This window comes from Diaporthe citri (assembly GCF_014595645.1).
Source record: "Diaporthe citri strain NFHF-8-4 chromosome Unknown scaffold_1, whole genome shotgun sequence".
Taxonomy (NCBI): domain Eukaryota; kingdom Fungi; phylum Ascomycota; class Sordariomycetes; order Diaporthales; family Diaporthaceae; genus Diaporthe; species Diaporthe citri.
This window is the reverse complement of record NW_025064846.1, coordinates 790206-813248: the sequence shown is the minus strand read 5'-3', so window position 1 is coordinate 813248 and position 23043 is coordinate 790206. Positions and strand designations below refer to the sequence as shown.

At 56.4% G+C, this 23043-nt stretch overlaps 8 protein-coding genes across 8 annotated transcripts; 4 read left to right on the top strand and 4 right to left on the bottom strand.

Annotated features, from left to right (window-relative positions):
* Positions 1–306: 306 nt before the first annotated feature.
* On the bottom strand, positions 307–1730 carry INS49_000226 (uncharacterized protein; the record flags this gene model as incomplete). Its single annotated transcript, XM_043161064.1, has 3 exons — positions 307–340; positions 403–1594; positions 1661–1730. The coding sequence occupies 3 exons, from the start codon at positions 1728–1730 to the stop codon at positions 307–309; spliced, it is 1296 nt and encodes a 431-aa protein (XP_043029570.1).
* A 2209-nt stretch (positions 1731–3939) lies between these two features.
* On the top strand, positions 3940–5297 carry INS49_000225 (uncharacterized protein; the record flags this gene model as incomplete). Its single annotated transcript, XM_043161063.1, has 4 exons — positions 3940–4036; positions 4623–4945; positions 5037–5085; positions 5164–5297. 4 exons carry the CDS (start codon positions 3940–3942, stop codon positions 5295–5297), a joined length of 603 nt encoding a protein of 200 aa, XP_043029569.1.
* Positions 5298–5826: 529 nt separating this feature from the next.
* On the bottom strand, positions 5827–6996 carry INS49_000224 (uncharacterized protein; the record flags this gene model as incomplete). The annotated part of the gene is made up of 3 exons (XM_043161062.1): positions 5827–6287; positions 6365–6619; positions 6747–6996. 3 exons carry the CDS (start codon positions 6994–6996, stop codon positions 5827–5829), a joined length of 966 nt encoding a protein of 321 aa, XP_043029568.1.
* Positions 6997–9676: 2680 nt separating this feature from the next.
* On the top strand, positions 9677–12081 carry INS49_000223 (uncharacterized protein; the record flags this gene model as incomplete). The annotated part of the gene is made up of 3 exons (XM_043161061.1): positions 9677–9792; positions 9901–11994; positions 12069–12081. 3 exons carry the CDS (start codon positions 9677–9679, stop codon positions 12079–12081), a joined length of 2223 nt encoding a protein of 740 aa, XP_043029567.1.
* Positions 12082–12525: 444 nt separating this feature from the next.
* Positions 12526–14194, bottom strand: INS49_000222 (uncharacterized protein; the record flags this gene model as incomplete). Its single annotated transcript, XM_043161060.1, has 3 exons — positions 12526–13599; positions 13810–13869; positions 13964–14194. The coding sequence occupies 3 exons, from the start codon at positions 14192–14194 to the stop codon at positions 12526–12528; spliced, it is 1365 nt and encodes a 454-aa protein (XP_043029566.1).
* Positions 14195–15790: 1596 nt separating this feature from the next.
* INS49_000221 (uncharacterized protein) lies at positions 15791–16885 on the bottom strand (the record flags this gene model as incomplete). Its single annotated transcript, XM_043161059.1, has 1 exon — positions 15791–16885. One exon carries the CDS (start codon positions 16883–16885, stop codon positions 15791–15793), a length of 1095 nt encoding a protein of 364 aa, XP_043029565.1.
* A 1740-nt stretch (positions 16886–18625) lies between these two features.
* On the top strand, positions 18626–20929 carry INS49_000220 (uncharacterized protein; the record flags this gene model as incomplete). The annotated part of the gene is made up of 6 exons (XM_043161058.1): positions 18626–18893; positions 19040–19116; positions 19177–19272; positions 19375–19462; positions 19525–19663; positions 19846–20929. 6 exons carry the CDS (start codon positions 18626–18628, stop codon positions 20927–20929), a joined length of 1752 nt encoding a protein of 583 aa, XP_043029564.1.
* A 1557-nt stretch (positions 20930–22486) lies between these two features.
* On the top strand, positions 22487–22951 carry INS49_000219 (uncharacterized protein; the record flags this gene model as incomplete). Its single annotated transcript, XM_043161057.1, has 1 exon — positions 22487–22951. One exon carries the CDS (start codon positions 22487–22489, stop codon positions 22949–22951), a length of 465 nt encoding a protein of 154 aa, XP_043029563.1.
* Positions 22952–23043: the final 92 nt, after the last annotated feature.

The window sequence follows — 23043 nt, the reverse complement described above, 5'->3', positions numbered from 1 at the left end:
TACAAAGAATCCGTCCCTCTCAACTCCTCTGCCTAGATATTCGTTGAAACGAACGAGATCACGCAAGCGAGGAGGGCGAGACGCACCGTGATGCCGTATCAAGCATGTCCCGTCAAATGTGACATCTCCCCGGGCCTGAGAGCATATTTCTGCACGTGAAGAAATGTCCGACCACCTAAACTCCGCAGTCCAAGCCGAAAAGCAAAGAAATCTCGTCCGTTCAGGGGCCCGTTCTTTGTCCAAACACCGTGCCGTTTCCTACATCCTCTACACACAGCCCTGTCGTTTCCTTACGTGTGCCCAATCTCACAGGAAGTTCATCGCATAGGGGATCAAAGCTCTGCCCGATTGTTAGCATGTGGCTCTTGTAGCACGGTCGGTCCCTGAGTCGTGTGCACTTACCCGGCTGCCAGCGTAAAGGTGATGCCCACCAACGCGCGCTTCTTCACCTTGTCCTTGCGCAGCTCGACCTCGGTCTTGACCTTCTTTGCCCTCGGTCGAAGAGCGAGAGTGGTCTCGCCCTCCGCACCCTCCTCCTCAATGTCAGCCTCGTAATCCTCTGCCTTCCTTTTGCCCTTAGCAGATTTGGAGGAAGCTTCGGCGGAAGCTTCGGCGACATCTACCTGAGCAGTCGCGACCATAGCCTTCGCCTCTTCAATCATCCGAGCTGCGTCGTCCGCACTTGGAGGTCCGCCTGCGGTGAAGGGCATCTGAAGGCCCACCTTGGTGCGCTCGACTTCGGTGCCATCTTCTTCGACCTTAACGTCCTGATCGATGTTCACCTTCACCTTTGGCTCCTCCTGGACGGTCTCGAGTGTGCCAGCTAGCCCCTTGTCAACTTGCTCAACCTTGAGCTCCTCGACCTTGAGAGCCTCGCCAGGGGCGAGGACTGGGATGTCACCGTTGGTGAGAGAGGTCTTGCGGCTGCTGCTCGGTGTCTCGCTCGCCTCGGGCTGCGATGCTGCGGTTCTAGCGGATCGCTTGCGCGGGCTCGCGGTAACGTTGCGGCGACTTGAGGAGGCCTTGGTGGGGCTGGCTGATCGGCGGCTGCGCGTGCTTCGCATAGAGGTCGGCGTAGGCGGGACGAGAGTGGTGGCGGACGCGGTAGGAAAGTATTTTGGAGGAGCACTGATTCGCTTCGGGGGGCTGTTTTCGGTCGCGTTCGACACCAGAATGTCCGCGGAGTCCAGCAGAGCGCGGATCCAAGGCTCGATACCGTACTCCTTAGCGAGGCTTATTGCAGACTCTGGAGGTATCCACACGTTGCCGGCGGTCTCCTCGGGACTGGTAGTCGACAGAGACTTGATGAACCGACGTTCTGCCTCCTCCTCCTCGGCCATGGCATACGGGAAACTTGCTTTGAACATTCCAGTAGCAGAGACAAACCCGTCGTTGCTTCGGCGCATGAGGAAGTAGCTATTCGGGCTCGACTTGAAGATGCCGGAAACGATGCCCTTGGGCAGAGGAGCGCGTAGGTGAGCGTAGTCGAAGACACCGAGGTTGGACGGGTCGACCTCGGCGCCGGGCAGGGCCGCGACCATCTTCGCGGTCAGCTGGGTCTGGCCCAGGCGGCGCCGTGAAACAAGGTCGGTGTCTGCAGCGGACTTGTCAGCTTCTCTTCTAACCCAGTCGTTGGCGCCACGCGCGCAAGGTCTCGTACGGTTTGGCACCTCCGCGGTCATAAAGGGATTGCGCTTCTCAGGCAACTGCCTCGTGACTGCCGGCGCCATGGTGAATGCGCTTATTGTGCAAGCTTGATAGACAGGATAAAGTTTACGCAGGCCGTCAGGGAGAATGGCGACCAGGTCGGTGGACCAGAGCAAGACGGTGGTGAGAGGGAATCGACGTCTCCGCCAGCGTGGGTATTAGGTTTGGACGGAAGGCGATGCGACACTAACGAGCTCTGCAGCAGATTATTGTCGACACCTGGCTGCATAAATCGAGTCAGCGCGTGCACTGGACGCAGCCCATGCGACAATGCCAAAAAGCTCGGGCCTCCCTCACCTGCTTGTGTGCGATTTGACTAACGAGACCTGAGGCCAATTCGGTGGGCAAAGACGAAGGTCTCAAGATTGTGCGCCGAACCCGTTACGCGCTACTTTTTGGGTGGAGAAAGAAGGGACGGGGCCGGCGAAAGGGGGTCTTCACGACGGGCGGGGCGCGCAGTCGGTCAGAACTGTAAACTTGATGTAATCTAACGGCTGTACTGTAGGCAAGGAAGGTGCTGCTCTAAAAGGGCTATCGTGAGCCTGGGATGAAATGCGATGTACGGGGAAACAGTCGTTCTTGCTAACAGGCAGTCTGGATGGTTCGGATCGAAGGCGACCGTATGAGGGGGCGGATGTGGTGAAGATGCTGGAGTATCTAACCACCTGGTAAGATGAGGTGCACGAGCTGGGGGGGGGGGTCCAATATGGGTGGGGTCTACTCCGTAGTGCTTGTCTATGCGGGTGCAGGGCCACTGGGTGAGGAGAGGAAAGGGGCTCGGGTGGGCTCAGGCTGTTAAGGTCGCGATGCCAGTTTGGTGTGAATTTCGCCCAGGTCTCTCACAGCTGCCTAACGTGTCCCGTGGCCCGGATCTCAGTGCAACGCTTCCTTTCTGGAAGCCCAATTTTGCCGAGTGGGACCGGACCCCCAGAATGGGAGCTGTCGGCCGGAGACTGACAGCTCTGGTCTTGGGATTTGGCCGTTTTGCTACCCAAACGTCCCACCACGATACGATCGACCGCTTCGTAGGCACAGAGCACCTAGCCAATCGGTGTGCTCTTTCCGCGTTTGTTCTTGCCTACCTAATAGAGCGTGCCAAACTGCCAAGGTAGCATCTCTGAGAACTCGCGGTTGAAAGTGTGTAGTCTAGATGCTGAGCACCAGCTTAACCTACTTGTCCCAAGGTCGCTTGCAGCAGCCAGGTACCTTCGAGGTAGTGTAAGAGTCGCGGACAGGGGAACAAGCTCGAGCTTACACTCAAGCTCAAGCTTCGAACCATGCGATCAACCTCCCTTGATCAAGCCATCCGGCCCGGTGGCTAGCCGTGGCCGTTCAAGCTCACATCCTTGACCCCGCTCTAGACTATACAGACTATATCAGCCATGTCATGCCGTTCCAGGAACAGGTGTCCTTAGGCCCAGTGATGCTATCCATGGCCGTCCTTGGTACGGTATTTTGCATGACAATTGACATCAGAATCATGAGGGACTCGTAATCTGCTCTTGCGTGGTGATAAGCATAGCCTCGGGAAAGCGGCCGCAGTCGGGGGCATCGGTGTGAGCGAGGGGCGGCGGCTTTTACTGTAGGTGCAAGTACTGTAGGTCCATGTCCTGCAAGTCTACGTGCACATCGTGCATCCATGCCTGCAATCTACCTATTGTGTATGACTTGGAAGGGTAGCAGAGAAGGATACTGCGCACACAGGAGTCTACGGCGTAGTCTACAAGTATAGACTACGCTGGCCAAGCACACGGCCGGCAGGAGTGATCTATCCTGACGGCCGTCCTATTCTTGGCTCATGGATTGGAGCTTGTCACCGTCGGCAGGGAGCAGGGAGACGATCTCCAGTTCTCCATTCTCCAGTCTCCAGACCGTTCTTGTATGAGAAAACTTGCGCCTGTTTGGTCAGATTGGCTGGTTGGCTCCCGGATGGAGAGGCCGCGCCCTGTTCCAGAACAGCGAGGCCAGGTCGGTCATGCATAATGGACCCCACTACCCAGGTATGGGCGGCCCGCTCTTTGTGGCCCTGTGCCCCTCATCAGGCTGGCAGCTGGCAATAAATACATGTGGTAGACCTGTCCGCCTCATTGTCGCGGCCGATTGATGGTCCCTCAGCTCACCGTATCGACACACCGAACCGAACTATCCCCCCTTCCCACAGCACTCCGTGACCTCACGATCCCAGTTCGAGATACCAGCCGATCACCGCTTGGAACTCAACAGCCGCCCAAGATGGCCTCACACCATGACGAAGACACGATGCCCGAGGAGACCCAGGGCTACAAGCTGTCCCAGCCCAAGCAGAGCTTAGCTGAATATCAACAGATGGGTATGTCGATCGACAGCTTCCAAACCCTCCTACCCGCGAAGTGGTCACGATCAATGGGCAGCACATCGGCCTCTCTGCAAACAAGTGTGCCTTCAATGGCGGCGTCCCAAACTCCATCGCAACAAGCAAGTGCTTTGTGACCTGCAATTGGGTGTCTCTTTGAGAAACCCACCCGACTATGAGCCCCGCCAGGTCAACCTTCAGCTTCAAAGACCCCAACCTAAGGCAAGACTATCTTCATCTTGGCACCTTATTCTGCTCCACCGGCGACCGCCTTCTCTTTGAGAACTTGCATCGCCCACCGCCTTGGACATACTCCCTCTCACGATCCGCACCGGCACCCTCTCGTGGGCCCTGGCGAGAATGGGTCTCCCTTGTCTGCACAATGCCCAACCCCCCTTCTTGCTTTGCCGGAGAAGGACAGACAATGCAGAGAGGGACCTCACGTCTCCTCATATCTTCACAACACCGACATTGTGGCATGGCAAGCGTTGCTAGGTCACCGCCCAGGCCAAAGAGCACGCATATCATCCGAATTGACCCCGCAATGATCGCTAACGACTCCTTTTCCCGCGCGCCCACACAGACTCGAACGACGAGTCCCTCCAACGGTACAAGGAGTCCCTCGGCCTCACCGGCGGCAAGGACCTCTCCGACCCCAGCGACCCCCGCGTCTGCATCATCGAGGCCCTGGCCATGGACTCGCCCGGCCGCTCCCCAGTCACCATCGACCTCTCCACGGCCGGGAGCGAGAGCACCCTCAAGGACAAACCCTTCAAGATCAAGGAGGGCGCAAAGTTCACCATGTCCGCCACCTTCCGCGTCCAGCACGAGATCCTGAGCGGCCTGCACTACGTCCAGATCGTGAAGCGCAAGGGCGTCAGGGTCTCCAAGGACAGCGAGATGATCGTGAGTCTCGCCCACCCACCCCCCGCCCCGGCCCGTGCAAGCCAGGGCTGGGGATAAGCGAAGGAGTTGGGAGGTACTGACAGGATTACAGGGCTCTTACGCTCCCAATACCGACAAGCAGCCTGTCTACACCAAAAAATGTAGGTTCCCCCCACGCCGCTGGCTTACCATTTCCCCCTTTTAGGAGCCGAGGCTGACATGTCTCCCACCCCCTACAGTCAACGAGGAAGAGGCCCCCTCCGGCATGCTGGCCCGTGGCCACTACAACGCAGTCTCCTCTTTCGTCGACGACGACAAGAAGGAGCACCTGAAATTTGAGTGGTCCTTCGATATCTCCAAGGACTGGGAGTAGGTGGCAGCAAGAGTAGTTATCATGTTTGCTCTCTCTCGCGCGACTACGACTCGGAAACCTGGCCTCCTTTTGCCGCAGAGGCGAGAAGCCTTTAGGGCGGGGTGGGCCAACGTTGGATCAACCCAGGAAGGGGTGGAGTTCTGCCAATGGAGGAGCGTTTAAAAAAAGAAGACTTGGACCAGAGAGGGACGGGACGGCTTGAGGTGTGGGAAAGCTGATCCGTCCATCTGGTCCATGCTCTATTACGCCGGTTGCCCTGTTTTTCTTTGGCTTACTTACCAGCACTCGACCAGATTCGCGCACTACGTGCAAGGGGAGGGGGAAAAAGAAAAGAGCAGAGAAACCGGGCTCCAGAATTGATCGTTATTTGATGACCCCCGGCCCTCCATAGTCTATGTTTCGTGACATTTGTTTGCGCATGAGTCTTTAATCATAAACACCCCCATGTCTAAGTGCGCGAGTATTCACACGGCTGAGTGTAGGCAGCTATCCAGTATTGTGTCTCTTTCTCCCCAATTTTCTCGTGGCCTTATAAGAAGTAGTCCGGCAGGGTGTTCCCGTCAGGGCCCTTGTCGGCGCCCTGCTGCTGCATGTCCTTATGCAGGTCGTTCTCGGGCGCGGCGGCAAATACGTTAAAGAACCGCTCGCCCGTGTCGCTCACCTCGAGGACGCTCGCCATGTTGCCGCACCGGTAGCAGTAGTTGGGGGCGCTCCACACCGTGCTCAGCCGGTCGTCGTACAGCACCTGGAAGCCCTCCTGGCACAGCTGGTGCGCTCGCAGGATGTGGCTCATGTTGTTGACGGAGAGGAACTTCTTGACCACCTGCGCGCCGAATGTGTACCCCGCGCCCCGGGGCGATAGGGAGAACTCGTCGCGCTCCGGGTCCGGGTCGGACCAGACCAGGTCGGCCATGGGTCCCTCGTGAGGGATCTCGCGGAATCGGTCGATGATCTTGATCTGGTCGATGGAGTGGATGGAGGGGGAGAGCCCTGAGGATCCAATCATAGTCAGCACAGTCCTCTTCCTGGCGAGAGAAACACTGGGTTTTCTGTGGATGTTGACTGACCTCCATGTACACAAAAGATCTGGTCGTTTATCACAACGCTGAGCGTCAAAAAGTCAAACATGTCTGTAAAGTAATGCCAGACGTTGGCATTGCCATATTTCCTGGAACATTCGGTGTAGAAGCCGTAGGACTGCGTTACGCCGCGCGACTCGTGGTTGCCTCGGATCAAATGCACTCGGTTGGGGTATCTTAATTTCAAACAGACAAGAAGGGAAATGGTTTCGACGCTGAACATGCCGCGGTCAACATAGTCGCCTGTTCCGGGTGGTCGCAGCTTGTCAGCGGTGTGCACGGGCAGGTAGGGGGAGAGAACCAGAGAAGTTGGGGAGTGAAGCAGCTGTTCCTCATCGCTCTTCGAGTCTGGCCAAGGGGCAACGCGTACCTAGGAACAGGTAGTTGGTATCGGGACACCAGCCTCCTATCTTGAATATCTCGATCAGGTCAAAGAACTGCCCGTGTATGTCGCCGACGACCGTGACGGGGGCGCGCACGTGGACGACGTTGCTCTCGCGCATGAGCAGCTCCTTCGTCTTGGCGCATATGGCCTCGATGACGGACTCGGCGAGGAGTTCCTTCTTGTAGAGGCGCGATATACATTCGTCCAGGTCGACTGATGCTGGCAGGCCGGGCATGGTGGTGGTCGGCTACGGCAGCCGGCCAGGATGAAAGCGGCGCGGGGCGGGGAGGGGCGGTGGGGTGCACGGCGAGGCGAGGCGACGCAGACAGATATGGGCGGGAGGTTCGTTTTCCTGAAGAGAATCGGGGCCGAGCGAGACGTCAGTCAAGCTACCTCGGGGTTGTTCTGCTACCGTTGCTGGGGCGTGGAGGTGGATGTGGTGGACTTCTCCCGGCAAAGAAGGTCGACGCGATAGTTGAGGCGGTTGACCGAAGAACCAACATGATCGTGGGAGAGGAACGGCGGGCTGGTGGTACTCGAAGCTCTCACATTAAGCAGATGGAGCGCCGTTTCGATCAGGAGGCCTGGACGGTGGACGAATACATGGGAGACGAGGTTGATGAGTGATTCGATCCAGAAAGTTGGCCCGCGGATTGGATACCCAGTCCAGATATCCCACCAGCAGCTTTGTCAGACGAAGCTCGAGAGCCGGTGCCACCGCAGCCGTCAGAAACCTTGGAAGCTGCTCCGTAATCAGAAGGTGGCCCGCCACCCCCTTCCCCCCCAGTCTAGGGGGCAGGGAACTTCTGCGAAGGAGCGTCCCACGTCTCGCCCGTACTGTTAGTGCCTCAGGCCACAAGCTGGGCCCAAGGTGATTTAAAACCAGTCCTCGCCCTCCTCTTTCCTGCCCTTGCGCCTCGCCCTTTCGCCGTCTATCCATCTCACTCTCGCCGCAGCACATGCTGTCACTCCTCCCCTTGCCTGTTCTTCGCTCCCGGTTTTGCAAGGCACCGAGGGCCCCCCTCTGATGGCCATGCCGGACGAGGCTCCGATCCCAGAATTGCTGGTCTGATCTCACTTCGATCCATTCGGCTCTTGATAGCCGGGAGGCAAAGGTATCGAGGCTTTTTATCCCACGGTGGACCGAATTTCATTTGTCTTGCTGTCAGGGAGTCGTTGGGTTCGGACCCGTTGTGGTCTACGACTTGGGGTCGAGTTTGAGGCAGCTCGGCCGCCCTATTTCCAGGCTCGTCCGTTGTCACTGCGTCCCTTTCGCCAGTCTGGCTGTCTATTGTGGACCATTCGCGTCCCAAGTCCCCAGAGCCATCATTTGTGCTCGACGTCCGGCTCCGTCTGAGGTTTGACGTGGGCAGCCCTTTCCTATCCCCAGCGTTCTGTTCGTCATGCTGCACGCAGTTGGCCCGAGCAAGATAATGAGAGCCGAGAGCCTCGACCAGATGGGGCCTCAGTTCAGTATTATACGATGAGAAGCCCTTCGTGTCGGCTTTGTCTGGTTATATGGCGCACCTCTGCACCTTCCGAGTCTGTTGCGGCCAGCCTCCTTTCGTCAGAAAGCAGAGCACTATTGTAGTGCACGCATGTGTTGTGCTCAGCATGCCCTGTTCCCGTGTCGATTGGTCTGGTCTGTCAATTCGTTCGTCAGTTTGTTTCTAAGTGTTGGCCTCATTCCAAAGCCAGCTGTGTCTTTTTCTTTCTAGACATGATCTCCCCTGCATATTCAAACGCCGTTATAGACACTAGAACATCGACCGAACAGGCCGATGAAGCATTGGCAGGCACATATTATACAAGAATTACTTCTAGGCAGAGCAAGACATAGAGATTTGGAACCTGTCGCAGGAGAACTAACTGGCAGCGGGATATGTGTCGGGCCGATGCATCGGCAGAAACAATGCAGAGCAGAACCAAGCCAATAGAGCCGGATCAGACATACGAGGCAGAGAGAGGTAGGCACGGCAGAGAGGCAGGCCAGGGGCGCGGGGCTGGGCTGAAGCCGACTGACTGACTGACTGACTGACCTGACTGACTTGAGTGCCATGCCAACGTTGGATGGAACCTTTCCTTTCCGAGCCGGTCAGTCAGCTCGACCCGTCCATTTCTCCAACCCAACCACCAGGAGCACCACCCACGCAACCACGGGACACTCAAGTGCCATCCAATCTCACATGCGATCTCTCTATGTGGCCGCGACTAGTTCCTCCGATACTCCATCTCTCTGTCTCTCTGTAATCATTTCCCATTTTGCGACGTCTCCGCCGTGAAGCGCCAGCTCTTGGGGCGGGCTCAACGGAAGAGAGCGAGCGAGCGAGCAGGTCAGAACAGAGCAGAGCGCAGGGTTGCGCACGGCCGGCGCCAGGCCACTGTTTGATCCTCGGCTGGCGGCGCATGCCTTTCTTTGCCGCAAACCCTCAACATCACCAAAATCGCACCGTACCGTACCGCACCGCATCACACGGCACCGCACCGTTCCGCACTTCACGCTGTCCTCCGGACCTTCGCCCGGCCGGCCTGCCTGCTTCTGCTGGTGCGTACCGCACGCAGCCGGCGTTTCCAGTGTGGTGTCGTCAATGCCCCAGCGTCTTACCTAGCGGTCGTCGCTGTCAGCATCCGCAAAACCTCTGCAGCCACGGGTGTTGCTGCTTCTGTTGCTCCCCATTCCTGACTGCCAGGATCCACTTCGATGCTTGATACCCTCCCTGCCCTACTCTCATTGATCCTATTCCTCACATACTGAGTACGATCCACTGCTCGCGCATACGGGCTTCGCGAACTGGTCCCCGCGCGCTCTCTTGATTCGATCGTTCCTCCTGTCCTGCCACGCGGCGCTCCTCTTCTCAGATTTTGACTCGGTCAGCGCATTTCGCCCGCGTATTCCTCACTCATGTCGGCGCAACATGGGCGATCATCCGCCAGGCTTTGACACCCCAAAGGCCGAAGGAGGCTGCTTTAATTGTGGTAGCCAGCTTCATTTCGCCTACGCATGTCCTGAACCGACGCGCAAGGAGCCACAGTAGGTTGCTTTCTCTTTTGTCCGGCCTCAGGCACCACGTGAGCCGCGGCCGTTGCCCATCAACGGCCGCTTGCCCCCTGTCTCCCGCACGGCTAACGGTCGATGCAGCGGCGCAGAGGTCTTTCGCCAGCGACAAGCAGCCAAGAGCATGCACAGTCACGGTTCACAGGGCTCCCCGAACAACCGGTCTAAGGGACTGGTGATAACTCGATATGGCCCACCTCCCTCTCAATACCCTCCTCCGGCTCCGCAAAACGCATGGGGGCCTCCTGGCGGCCCTTATCCTCCCCCAGCCCAGCCTCCCAACCCATACGCACAACAGCCGCCTGCACCTTACCCTCCGCCGCCCCAGAGCGTACCGCCGTACCCACCTCCGTACCAAAACGTGAATCCGCCGCCAGGCGTCTACGGACCACCGGTCCCTCCTCCCCCGGCTCCTGGCCCAAGCTATGGACAATACAGCCAACCATCATACCCTCCACCAGCCCTTCCTCAACCTTACGCTCCTCCGGGGCCATACGGGCCGCCCTCCTACGCCCCTCCGTACCAGCCGCCAAATCCAGGGTATAGTGGTGCGCCTCCACCCAGCTTCCCGGGACAACCGCCTCTTCCAGCACCACCTCCTGCTAGCTATCCGCCAGCATACGGCAGTTCTGCTCCTCCAGGTCCACCACCAGGGCTCCCGTCAGGAATTCCCCCAGGTCTTCCCCCGCCTCCTTCCACTTCATACCCACCAGCTCCGTACTCATCCGGCTACGAGCCCCAAGGGGCATACCCAGCCCCATATCCACCACCACCACCAAGTCAAAGTTGGCACCAGAGCTCTGCTGGCCACAACCAATCACGGCCTAGAGACCATCGAGACCGGCGCAACGATCGTGACAAAGGTGGCAGGAATAAGCAGTCCGGCCGGGGTAACGACAGACATCAGCGCGGTCGTGATCGTCGAAATCAAGGGCCGGGTACGCGTTCCTCATCCAATTCTCGCCAGCGGACCCCCAGAGTTGAGAGCGAGAAGAGGGAGGACAGCGTGAGGACGACACCCCGGATTGAAGACGTGAAGGTTGACGAGAAGGACTCCGAAGCTGACGAGGAGTTTTCATGGGATCTGGAGAAAGCCTTTATTGAACTGGATACAAAGCCAGCCGACCCTGTGGGGAAGCCTCTTGCAGCAGACTGGAGCGACGAGCCAACTATACCTCCGGCATATAATGCCAAGTGCGTCAAGTCCGCATTCTTTGACCCGGAAAGCCCAGACTCGTTGAAATTGTCGGTCCGGGAATCCAAGCTGTGGCCCAAAGTCAAGCGAGATCCCGTTTTTCGGTATCGACGTGGTATGGTCGTCATCCGCTTTCCAGGAGCAACCCACGAATATTTCACGTATCATTTCTCTCGCAAGGTCGAGACTGGGTCCTTGACTGATAGAGAGGTCGTAACGCGGGGACCCAGCGATTCAAGTTTGAATGATGCTATCAGCCCTCGGGTCCATCATCCCGCTGGAAGTCCCGTCAAAGATGGGCAATTTGTCTCTGAGTCAAGCAATGGCAAACGAGGCCATGAGAATCCTGACGGAAACGCAAGGGATATCAAGCGCCTCAAGGTTCAGCCGGAGAGAATTGTGCACAGTCTACCACCACGACCGGTGTCGCCGCGCCCACGGTCACGTTCGCCGGCGCGGAGCACAAACATCAATGTCAGCCTTGATCCTTGGTCTCCGCAACCGGATGAGGCCGGACGGCCTGATTCCAGAGGCCGTTACTCTCGTTCGCCTGGCGGATATCGCCTGCAGAAGGAGGACTCGAACAAAGGCCATTTCACTCCCCGTGACTCAACACAGCGCTACGACTCGGGATACCAAAGCGGGTACTCGGGCGACAGGGGCAACCCCTATCGCGAGAGGAGCCGTAGCAGGCGCCTCTCCCCGCCGCCCTCGCGCCCAGGCCGTGACGACCGTGGCCCCAGCCGTGACCAAAGTCGCGACGACCAAACCCCACGCAAATGGTCTCCATCATACGCCAAGGCACGAGCCCGGACACGCTCGCCTACGCCAATCGCTGCCACCAGCGATGCCGAGTCTGCAGACCTGTCGGACCTGGAGTACGAGCTTCTGGGTATGGAGCGACCCGAGAAGAAGAAGAAGAAGACTGCACCAAGCAAATCGGCGGTGAAGAGGCGGCAAGTCAAATTGAACGACGCCTTTGGGTAAGTTTTGGTTCTCTCCCTGTCCCGACAACGCAACAATGAGGAATGATCTGCTAACTACTCGTTTTTCACAGCCGTCGTTGGTGATACGACGAGGCACACATGAGGAAGGGCACATCTTTTCTCGATTTTTGGGACTTTTTGGCTCATCAACCACCAGGCGTTGCAAACTTGCATTACATGCATCAAATGTCAATTTTAAAGGTATCATATATTAGCGGCGGCGTTGGCGGCTGTGGCATCTTCTCAGCAGCATTCAGGGTCACTGGTGCATGGGTGGGTACAATGGGGCACAAGCATGTACAAACGTACGCATTCCTTGCAAATAACAGAGGCTGGAGCATTCGACATTCTCAACGTCTGCACTATGGAGTCTCGTCCTCTTCCTGATTTTTATCTTTTTCCAGCCGTCCCCCTCCCGGGGGACTCTACAATGAGCAGTGATGGTCTGGGTGTGATTGATGACTGGACATTCCTACCAACGACTCTCCTTTCCCCTTTACAAAGTGCTGCTTCCCCTGGTACTAACAACTATGAAGAGTCCCTCACGACCTTGTCCACGGCCTTTGCAAAGTACTCGACGTTCCGCGTGTTCAGGCCCGCCATGCTGATCCGGCCGTTCTTGGTCATGTAGACGTGGAACTCCTGGCGCAGCTTCAGGACCTGGGCCTCGGTCAGGCCGGTGAAGCTGAACATGCCGATCTGGTCGGTGATGTGGTTCCAGGTCCCCGGGGTGCCGAGCTCCTCGAGCTTCCCCCGCAGCGCCTTGCGCATGCTGATGATCCTGCCGCTCATGGTGCGCAGGTTCTCTTTCCACTCGGCGAAGAGGCGGTCGTCGTTGAGCACGGTGGAGGCGACGCGGGCGCCGTAGATGGGCGGGTTGCTGATCTCGGAGCGCTGCAGGATGGCCAGCTGCGAGGCGACGCGGGTGACGGTCTCGGGCGCCGAGGGGCCCGTGGGCGCCGTGACGAAGTGGAAGCAGCCGGCGCGCTCGCCGTACAGGCCGAAGTTCTTGGCGAAGGACTGGGCGACGAGCAGCTCGAAGCCCTGCTCGACAAAGTACCGGATGGCGCCGGCGTCGCGGTCCAGGTCCCCCGAGGCGAAGCCCTGGTAGGCGGTGTCGAAGAAGGGGAAGTGGTTCTTGGCGCGGATCACGTCGGCGATCTCGCGCCACTGCTGCTCGGTCGGGTCGACGCCAGTGGGGTTGTGGGCGCAGGCGTGCAGCAGGATGATGCTGCGGTCGGGGGCCTCGGAAATGGTCTTCTTCATGCCCTCGAAGTCGAGGCCCTTGGTCTTCTTGTCAAAGTACGGGTAGGTGGCGATGGGCAGGCCGACATTGCTGAAGATCTGGTTGTGGTTGGCCCATGTCGGGTTGGAGAGGTAGACCGTCCGGTTGCCCTTGTAGAACCTGGCGAGGAAGAGGGCGCCCAGGTGGCAGGCTCCCGTGCCGGAGATGGTCTGGACGGAGGTGACACGCTTCTCGGCGATGGCGGCTGACGAAGGCCCGAGGACCAGGTCGCGCGCTTTGGTGGTGAAGGAGGCAAGACCGGCGATGGGCAGGTATTCGTGATTCAGGTCTGGATCATTGCGAATGATCTCATCGGCCTAGACGCAGCAGAGAAAAGCGATGTTAGCAGAGTGGCCTGATGATCACGTTGTGGTGAATCTGGGGTGATCTGGATCCGGGGTAGCGGGGGGAGATGGAGGGAACCCCAGAATGCAATCGACTGCGAGGTTGCAGATGCCACACAGGCGTGCATGAAGCGTGCAGTGCTGCGAGTCTCGAGTAGAGAATATCGATTCGTGCTCGCTCACCTTCTTGACGACTGGCAGGATCCATGGCTTTGCATTATCGTCACGGTACGCTCCGATTCCCTGGTGATGAGGCGTCTGGTTAGCTGGACAGCTCCAACACTCGACATGGAAGACGTCATATCATGAACTCCAGAGGGAGAGGGTGTTGACCCACCAGATCGACCTTGTCCGGGCTCGTGTCTGCCCTGTACGCTGCCATCAGACCAAACAGAGGGTCCTCAGGCGCTTGAGGGACAGCATCAGCTGGGAAGCTGGTTGTGAGTACTGGGGAAGCCATCTGGTTGGCGATGCTGCGTATCCTGTCGGTGGGGTTGGTCGGCGAGTTGTGTGAGTTGTAAGTCTGGGCCTGGGATTTGTCGTTGGAGTTGTTGGGCGAGGAAGGCATCCTTGAGAAAGGAATGAACTGTTATTGAGCTGGACTTGGAACAAGGCCGTGGGACCTCAGGGCAAAAAACTACCTATGCAGGCAGATCAGGAGGCAGTCAGACAGGTCAGGTACTCACTTGATCGACAGGGTAGCACGGGTACGTGCTACAGGTATTCGCGGAGGGGTGGCAGCTCGCAGTAGCAGCTCGCCGTGGCAGCACAGCACCTATCAGCAGCTGTGGTAAGGATACCCGAGCTGGGAGGGGTGATAGAGGTCCGTCCGGGGTAAGAGGGGCTGGGGTAACGGATTGGCGGGGCCCTGTTGGCCTGTTCAGCGTTCGTATTATCCAACACTGTGGTAATAACAAGCGGTTGGCGGGCGGGCGGATGGCCTGGCGGACGATAATCCAGTCAGGAAACCTGTATTAGCTTTGCAGTCCACCCAGACTGAATTCGCAATGATTCAACCCCTAGAGCCCATATGACCACAAACAGCAATTGTGGATAAAATCGCCGAGACCCCGTATGCCCGCCAATGCCGTTTCGAACAGTGCAGTCTCCCGTCCGCTATGTTTCGACCGTCTTCCCCGATCTTGCCGAGCAAACTCCAGTCGCCGGTGATGTAAGAGGTAGATAGAGGGCCACAGTGCAGTGTGCAAGAATGTGCAAGAGACCCGCGTCACTTGGCACGAGAAGGATCCACGGCAGCCAAAGGGTCCCTGGTGTAATCATACGAGTGGGCGGAACACTACAGGAGTCAGGAGTCAACGGTGACGAGATAAATGCCGCACCTGGTTCAGATCAAAAGAGTCAAGTCGAGGGTGCACGGGTGAGAAGGACGACAGCATTCACGTCGGGTATCAATCACGGCTCAGTATACTATGGACTTTTATCTGTAAAGCTTGCAAGTGTCAACCCAGCAAGCAAGCAAGCAAATGAAATGCATGTGATACTGCCGCAACTGGCTCCGGGTGGTCTGGCCTGGCTTGGAACTCGGCCTACCGGGCGAGGCCCATCCGCTCCCGGCCGAGTTCCCGAGGTAAAACAGCCCCGTGGGCATCCTCGCCTGCTCACCAAACATCAGCACGTCATTGGATCACTCGTCGATTTTCAGGTCAAATATTGGCTTTCAAGGTTTCCATCACCTGCAGTGTATGATGAGATTGTAGATACCATTTGGCCTCAATCCTGTGGGACAGCCTCCTAGGGTTGATTTCCTATGGGATGCCATCCCGTAGGATAACCTCTTGTTCTCGTGTGAGGTCGGCGTCTATGGTGAACCTACGTTCGCATTTGTTCCCACGTTCTTACATTCTGAATTGTTTTTCCCCGGCGCTCCTGGCGTACAGCAGCGAGATAATGGAAACCGAAATACTCTTCAGAATGATTCATGATTGACCTCGTGTTCCGAGAGAAGTATCCTCAGGTTGGATTTTGGTAAGTTACGAACAGACAGTTGTCCTGCTTGTGGAGTTTCACCTCATTCGTTCTCTACTTGTGAGATCTCTGCTTGGTCACCACAATTAATTATGTTGTTGGCTTCATTGTCAACACCGCGCAAAGCGCTGCATCTCCACATTGGACCAGAAATGTGTGCCCCTGTCACCCTGCTGTGCTATATTATCAAGTCCCACAGCACCAGAACTGTACACAGAGCGCTGGCCGCATAGAATGTCACCCGCGCCTGGCTGAACTTCCTCTGCGACGCCTTCTTCAGCTGCTTGTTTCCGCCCCCGACGTTCTCCTCCGTCCTCTCCGCGTCCGTCACCAGCTGGTCAATGTGCGCCGACTGCACCGTCAGGTTGTCCGCCAGCATCTGCTGCAGCTCCGCGATCTCCATGATCGACTTCTCCACCGTCTTGACCTTGTCCAGCGCCGTGTTGTAGTGCTTTAGCATGTCCTGGTTGTCCTTCTCAAATATCTGCCTCTGCTCGTCCGTGAGGTCGAGAGCCTCTTCCTGCCGCTTCCTCGATTCCTCCTCGTCTACAGCCAGGCCGGGTGCGGACGGCCTGGGCGCAGATGGTGAGCCTGCGCCGGGTTCGTCAAACCCAAACTCCTTGGCCAGCGCGGGCGGGAGCTGTGAGCTCCTGGCCTTGGCTAGTATGCTCCTGTTCTTCTCCATCTCCCTCGCGAGCCTCGTTTCCATCATGCCGCCCTGCAGCTTGGTCGTGGCGTTCAGCTTCTCCTTGAGGTAGCCAATGACGGTCCCCTTGTGCACGAACAACTGCATCTCTAATCTGATGGCCGCTGCGTGCTCCGGGCTCTTTGCGCCGTCCCCGTCCTGCCCCAGCGCGCTGCCCGCAGCCCATCCCGTCAGCGCGCGCAAGCCGCGCCCGTATTTACGGTTGATGTCCTTCATGGCCGCGTCATGTCGTTTGGCCTCTTCGTCCTCCAAGATGCGGATGCGTAGGTTGAGCCGTTGTAGTGACTCCTTGGCCATCTTGTCGACTGCATTGCGGTCTGCATCGGTGAGATAGATAGATTTGTTGTCCTGGGCGCCTTTCCGAAGATGTGTCTTTCGAGGGGCGGCGGTGGACAGGTAGGCTTGTCGAATATGCGACAGTTCGCTGTGCAGGTTGACAATGTCGCGGTTGATCGACGATGCTTCCTTGAGGTAACTGTCGATTCGGTCGAGGTCCGGCAGGGCGCCGCGGGTGGTAGACGCCGAGCGCGCCTTGAGCAGCTCATTGAAGGTGACGGTGACCTCCATGCTGAGTGTCTCCTGTGAGTGCTGTTAGGGGAAGAATTTAGAGGGCGAAAACTAGTGACGAGGCTGAAGTGATCAAGCAGAAGGTTATCCAAGCTGCGATGGGGACAGCAAGCTTCCCACAAGCCGCTGCCAATGACGGATGCCAGCTTGCGAACAGCACTAGACCTTGTCGCTGTTAGTGCAGGTCGTGCGTGGCTTGGGATGGTCCAGCCACAACCTCCTTCCCGCAGATTGTGCCTTCCTCCCTTGCAGGGATCCGCGATTAAGGTCTGCCCGCTTCGGCTCCGAAAACCACTCAACCTGCATGCACCCCTTGAGCACACGTCTTGACGACAACCTGCCTGGCGAGCTGGCCTGCCTGGATTCGACAGACACAGCCTCGCATTAATCACAGCATCATTACGAGTCCATCTGATCATCGCCTCGTGTTCTGGAGCGGATAAGACCTACACCCCTGTCATCCTCCCGGTTGGACTCGGCCACTGTCCACACGTTCCAGACGTTACAACAACCAGGCTCAACGCAATAGCCTATGCGATATTCAACAGGATCTTCGGTACCTAGATGTCCACACGGCGAGTTTGTCCAAGAAGACAATTCTCCTGCCGCAGTCTAACCATTATGATCTCCCATGAGGCTCAAGTCTACGACATCAAGTGTCTACATAGTTTCACGATCTAGTTCATGCTCGATCAGGTTGAATACATGTTTATGGTTTGGAAATCGTCCTCTGGTCTCTCCTCGCAAACTAGTCCTCGATTACCACCCCGAAGATGCAGGAGTCGAAAGATTCCCGCCGTTGGAGACTATTTACTGTGTAGTCAGAGAGCTAAGGCAGTCCAGCCAGCCCAGTCAAAGCAAGCCAGCACACCAAGCTTTATTGGCGCTTTCTGCACCTCCTTCCTCTTCGGTGCTCCGGCAGGCGATCGACGACCTGGATGAGCAGTGAGGAAACGGCCCAAGGGGAAGTACCGAAGCGGTTGTCCGGCAACGCCGTTCACGATTCGCCTTTCGGCTACGGTGCCGATACCGGACAGCCTTCGCGGGCATCAGACCGCTCGCCGTTGTGCGGGTCCGTCCAGAGCCGAGTCGCAGAGTTGGTTCCACAGGGCACAAATCGTGGCCGTGACTGCCCATGGCTTCTGAAGAAGCACACCCAGCAGCAGCACCAGCTGCGCTGGCCCATCTGCTTCTGTGCCTGGGAAAGTCCGGCCATCACAAGCCTGCAGGAACACGGCCGTCCCCTGCCACCACGTGTGGTTGTTGGCCGAATTTTGGCGCCTTACAAGTGTGGGCACTCGAGAGCCAGTTTTGCCTTCGGATTCCCTCCAGGAAACAGGCGCCGATCAGGCCTGTCAGGGTGAGGTCGGACGGACTTCGACCGTGATGGAGAAGCTAACGGGAACAAGGCCCTTTCATGGTGGGCCCTGACCTCTGCTCCTGTCCTTCTTGCATTATTACGCATCGACGGCACCTTCGTCTCCAATCGCTCGGCTTTCCTGCCTCTCAGTCCTCTTTTCCTCATGGCTTTGGCCCTGCTCATCGCCGATATAATCCCCACGAGAGTCTGGGCTCTACTGGGACCTCTACTGGGACTTTGCGGCCTAGACCCCGATCTGTCGAACAAGTGATTCGATCTCTTACATAGACTCTCTTGCTGCCCCATGAGTAGCCAGAAACAGCTCCTGCTTTATTTCACTCACTGTCGAGACCAGAAAGGCCCTGCTCTGTCCTCAAGCCATGGCAAATGCTGGGTTTTCTAGTCCGGAGAGGACTCCCTCCCTCGTTCCTCCCAATCCACCAGCAGCTGTCGTTGACGCCCAGGCGATTGCCGGCCAGGATCCATCGCCCAGGCACATAATCAATCAGCCCGCCGTTGATCTGTCCGGGGAAAGACCCGCAGACTCCCAAAAAGGGTTTACACGCGCGACGCCGAGCAATTCGGACACTGAGGACCCCGACCCGGACCCGGAAGCTCTTACCCGATCGACTAGCGGCCCGGTCTACTGTAGGTGAAGCCCTGGGGCTGCGCACTGTTGATGATACTCGATCGATACGCGTGATACTATCTGCGAGCAAAACTCAAGACATGTGGCTCTTTTCTTGTCCTGCATGCCTTCGAAATTGCAATTACTAACTTAGATCATCGATTAGCTGTCTTTTCGAGTCGCATGAAAAAATGGATCATAGGCGTTGTGACCCTGACATCTTTTATCTCACCCATGACTGCTGTATGAAGCATCCCACGGTTCTGTCACGACCTTGACGATTGTGTCTAACAACTCTTTTAGAATATTTACTTTCCGGCTCTCAATCCGATTGCCCACGACTTGGGCGTCTCAGTGAGCCTAATCAACCTCACATTAACTACGTACATGATCTTTCAGGTCAGTCTTCGCGGTCGGACCGGGTGAACTACGAGCGTGAACCCCGACAATTCTTGGCTCGATTGTATCAAGAGTGCTCCGCCATACTGATTTGCAGCACAGGGTATCGCGCCAACTATGTTTGGCGACTTCGGCGACATGGCCGGCAGGCGACCGGCTTTTATTGTTGCTGTACTCATCTACATTGTCGGTAAGCTTCAACACAACAGCGCCCCCCGGTTGTCAGAGGCTCTCTGACACTGTCGAATATAGCAAATCTCGGTCTCGCCCTCCAAAACAATTACGCCGCCCTCTTGATACTCCGTATGGTTCAGAGTGGCGGCAGCAGCGGCACCTTGGCCCTTGGCTACGCTGTTGTTGCTGACATAGCTACCAGCTCTGAAAGGGGCAAGTATATGGGCGTTGTTGGGTGCAGGCATCAACGTTGGGCCATCACTGTCGTACGTGCAATCTAAGCCCAGCCGACTGTTCTTATGTATCTGCTCGGGGTTGTGCCCAAGAAGCAGGTCATTCTCTGGAGACCAATGAATCCGCCTTTCTAAAGCTCATTCGCTAACAAGTATCGCCAAACAGACCTGTGATAGGCGGCTTGCTATCTCAGTACCTCGGCTGGCGTGCAATTTTCTGGTTCTGCTTCATCTTCGCCTGCTCCGTCTTTGTGCTCTACGGACTAATGGTTCCGGAGACATGCCGTACCATTGTCGGTAATGGCTCAGTGACGCCTACCGGTTTCAACATGACGGCCATCGCTTGGGTCTCCCAGAAGCGGCGCCAGAGAAAGCAGCAGAAGGAAGGCGGCACACAGACCGTTGTCGTCCAACTCAATGAGGACGGCACCGTGCGACAGAAGCCAAAACTGCGCTTCCCTAATCCCCTCCGGGCCCTGGCAGTTGTCTTCGACAAGGGTGTTGGTCTCGTGATCTTTTACAACTCGTTGCTATACCTCATGTTCATCACCACCGTGGCAACATTATCCACACAATTCAAAGAAAAGTATGGCTATGATGACCTGGAGATAGGCTTGTGTTACCTTCCCTATGGAGCAGGCTGTTTCGCGGCGGCTATAGGCCAGGGCTACATGCTGGATTGGTACTACCGTCGCACTGCCAAGAAGATCGGATTCAGCATCGACAAAAAGCGCGGCGACGACCTATCCAATTTTCCCATCGAGAAGGCAAGGATCGTGCCGCTCTACTTCTTCGTGGCCGTCGGCATTGTGGCCGTGATTATCTACGGCTGGGTCTTGGAGCTCCGACCCTCGGTTGCCGCGCCGCTGTGCCTGCACTTCGTCATCGGGCTGTGCATCACGGGGTCGTTCGGCATCCTCAACACGCTCATCGTAGACCTGAGTCCGGAGGCGCCGGCCACCGCGGTTGCGGCCAACAATTTCGTGCGGTGCGAGATGGGCGCCGCCGCCACGGCCGTCATCGACCTCATGATCTCGGGGATGGGCGCCGGCTGGTGCTTCACCTTCTTCGCGCTGCTGGGCGTTGTCTTCATGCCGATCCTGTGGGCGGAGGGCAAGTACGGCATCCAGTGGAGGAAGGAGAAGAGGCTGAGGAGGGAGAAGAAGCTCATCGAGAAGAGGGACAGGAAAGAGCGCAAGGAGATGGAGAAGGCGGCTGCGGCGGTGCAGAGGGAGACGCAGCAGGAATGACAATTATACGAGTAGACTTTACTATATGATAGAGCATAGAATTGCTTTTTTCTACCCAACTGGTTGGGTGCCCGCTTTGGTTTTGGGATTGGGCTACATAGATTGATACCCAGGTACGTGCATACAAGTGCGTTGGAATTTTTCCCAATGCAGAGCCGAATGTGCAATAGTGACTTCAGTCTTCTCCAATCTCACCGTCCATGATCCATTAGTTTTGGGCACTTCGGCACCTCGGCATGGATTTGTTCCGCTGCGCCCTGATCCCTTTCCCATTTACGCCATGTGAAGAGCTCATCATGCTATTCCATCTGAATCCAATGTTGTTGGAGCTTTGCAGAAGACTCTTCTACCCTAACTCAATCTTGTTAGCAAAGACCCGCACCCGAGAGCTCGGACCTGTTGCTGAGGTCAAAGCTGAGGCCAGACGGTTTAGTTGCTACTCTGTCTAGCAATTCATGCAGGATAACTAAGTGGCTAGTCTCGAATCACTTAGGGTTGGTGCTGATGTTTTGTAGTGTCAAAAGGCTTAGGTGAGTTCCGACTTATTGACAGAAACAAGACCTGAGAACCTTTGTGTGAGTGCTGCGCCCAGGTGTGTTTTACATAGTCCACTTAACTTTGGGGCACAGCATGAGGCCAGGCAGGAGTCTTTGGTATGGCTCGCAAAGGCACAGTACAGAGGTGTCGAGCTAGCAGGAACGCAGTGGAAGGCTCCTGCGAGAGATCGTAATCAAATACTGGTTGTCACCCTCTACCTTGCCTGACTAGTGACCAGGGTGAACAGATTTGCAGGATTCGCTGTCCGTCCTACTCAACATGAAAATGTGTCATCCAGGTAACTAGGAGTCTCTGTTAATAGTGGCTTGAATCTATCTTCATGCGCTAGGAGTGTACAGAATGTGCGGATGCAGATTATTGGTTGATGGACTTTGACTTCAGGCTCTTGAATACATCATCTCTTGGCATGATATGAATGAGGTTTGTATGCCCAAGATCTAATAGTCCCCCTTCAAGCTCTCGGATTTTCGGACCCCACAGTGACAAACTAGGTACTCAGAATCTCATCAGATGATGGGACTCCGAATCTATGTCCACCCAGTTGCTCCTGCATCACTTTCTCCAGATGATGATGCTAACCAGACTGGTTGCCCACCTACGGCCATAAATATCCTCTAGGCTTGTTTGTTTGCTTGCTAGCCTTGCAAAATATCAACTACGTGATGCTATCTGCACTTTTCGTTAAGCTGAGCACCTCTTTGGCAACCGCACAGTCATACATATGCTATTAGAGTGCCCCAACATCCGATCTAGTATAGTCAACAAATATTGGAAGAAATGGCACATTATTGGAAACTCATTCAGAAAGGTATGAATAAGAAGCTCTCTCGCATTAAACTCTTACTCCCAATTTCTCTTGTAATTAAAATCACCACATCTGACTGCCACAAGACAAACAAACACCAAGACCTCAGCATTCTTGCCCAGAACATAATATTCTTCCCTTACACAACTTGACACCCTCACTCGCCAACCATATTATCCAGAAAAGCAAAAAAGATGACCTCTACTATTGAATATCTGGCAAATGCCAAGTACTTGAAGGATTTTTCCACATCCGGTCTCATCTTCCCACCGAAGCAGCCCTCACCCCAGAGCAGCTTCCACGGCACTTCACCCTCCCCGATCAACGAAACCCAGTTTACAGCAAGCGCCCAGAAGACCTCACCTGAGAACGCCACACCCGAGAACGCCACACCCGAGCAGACCAAAAAATGGTACAGGTCCCTCTCCCGCGTCGACCAGCTCGAGTACCTCGTCAAGATCAAGATCGAGACCTTTCGTGAGCACGTGCGGGTGCACGTACCGCTTTACACCCGGCAGTGGTACATCGACGAGGAGGAGGACAGACGCCGGCGCAAGTTCTTTGAGAAGAACGGAGAGGAAGCTTACCTGGCCCGATATATTGACAGCGAATACACCGGACATGTTGAGTTCCTCTATGTTGATCCTAATGAGGTATAGTAACGGAAGCGGATCAGGAGAATGTGGGTTTTTGCAGACATGGGGGGGGGGGCTCTTTCATGGCTGACAGCGATGGCTTGGAGGCATATTAC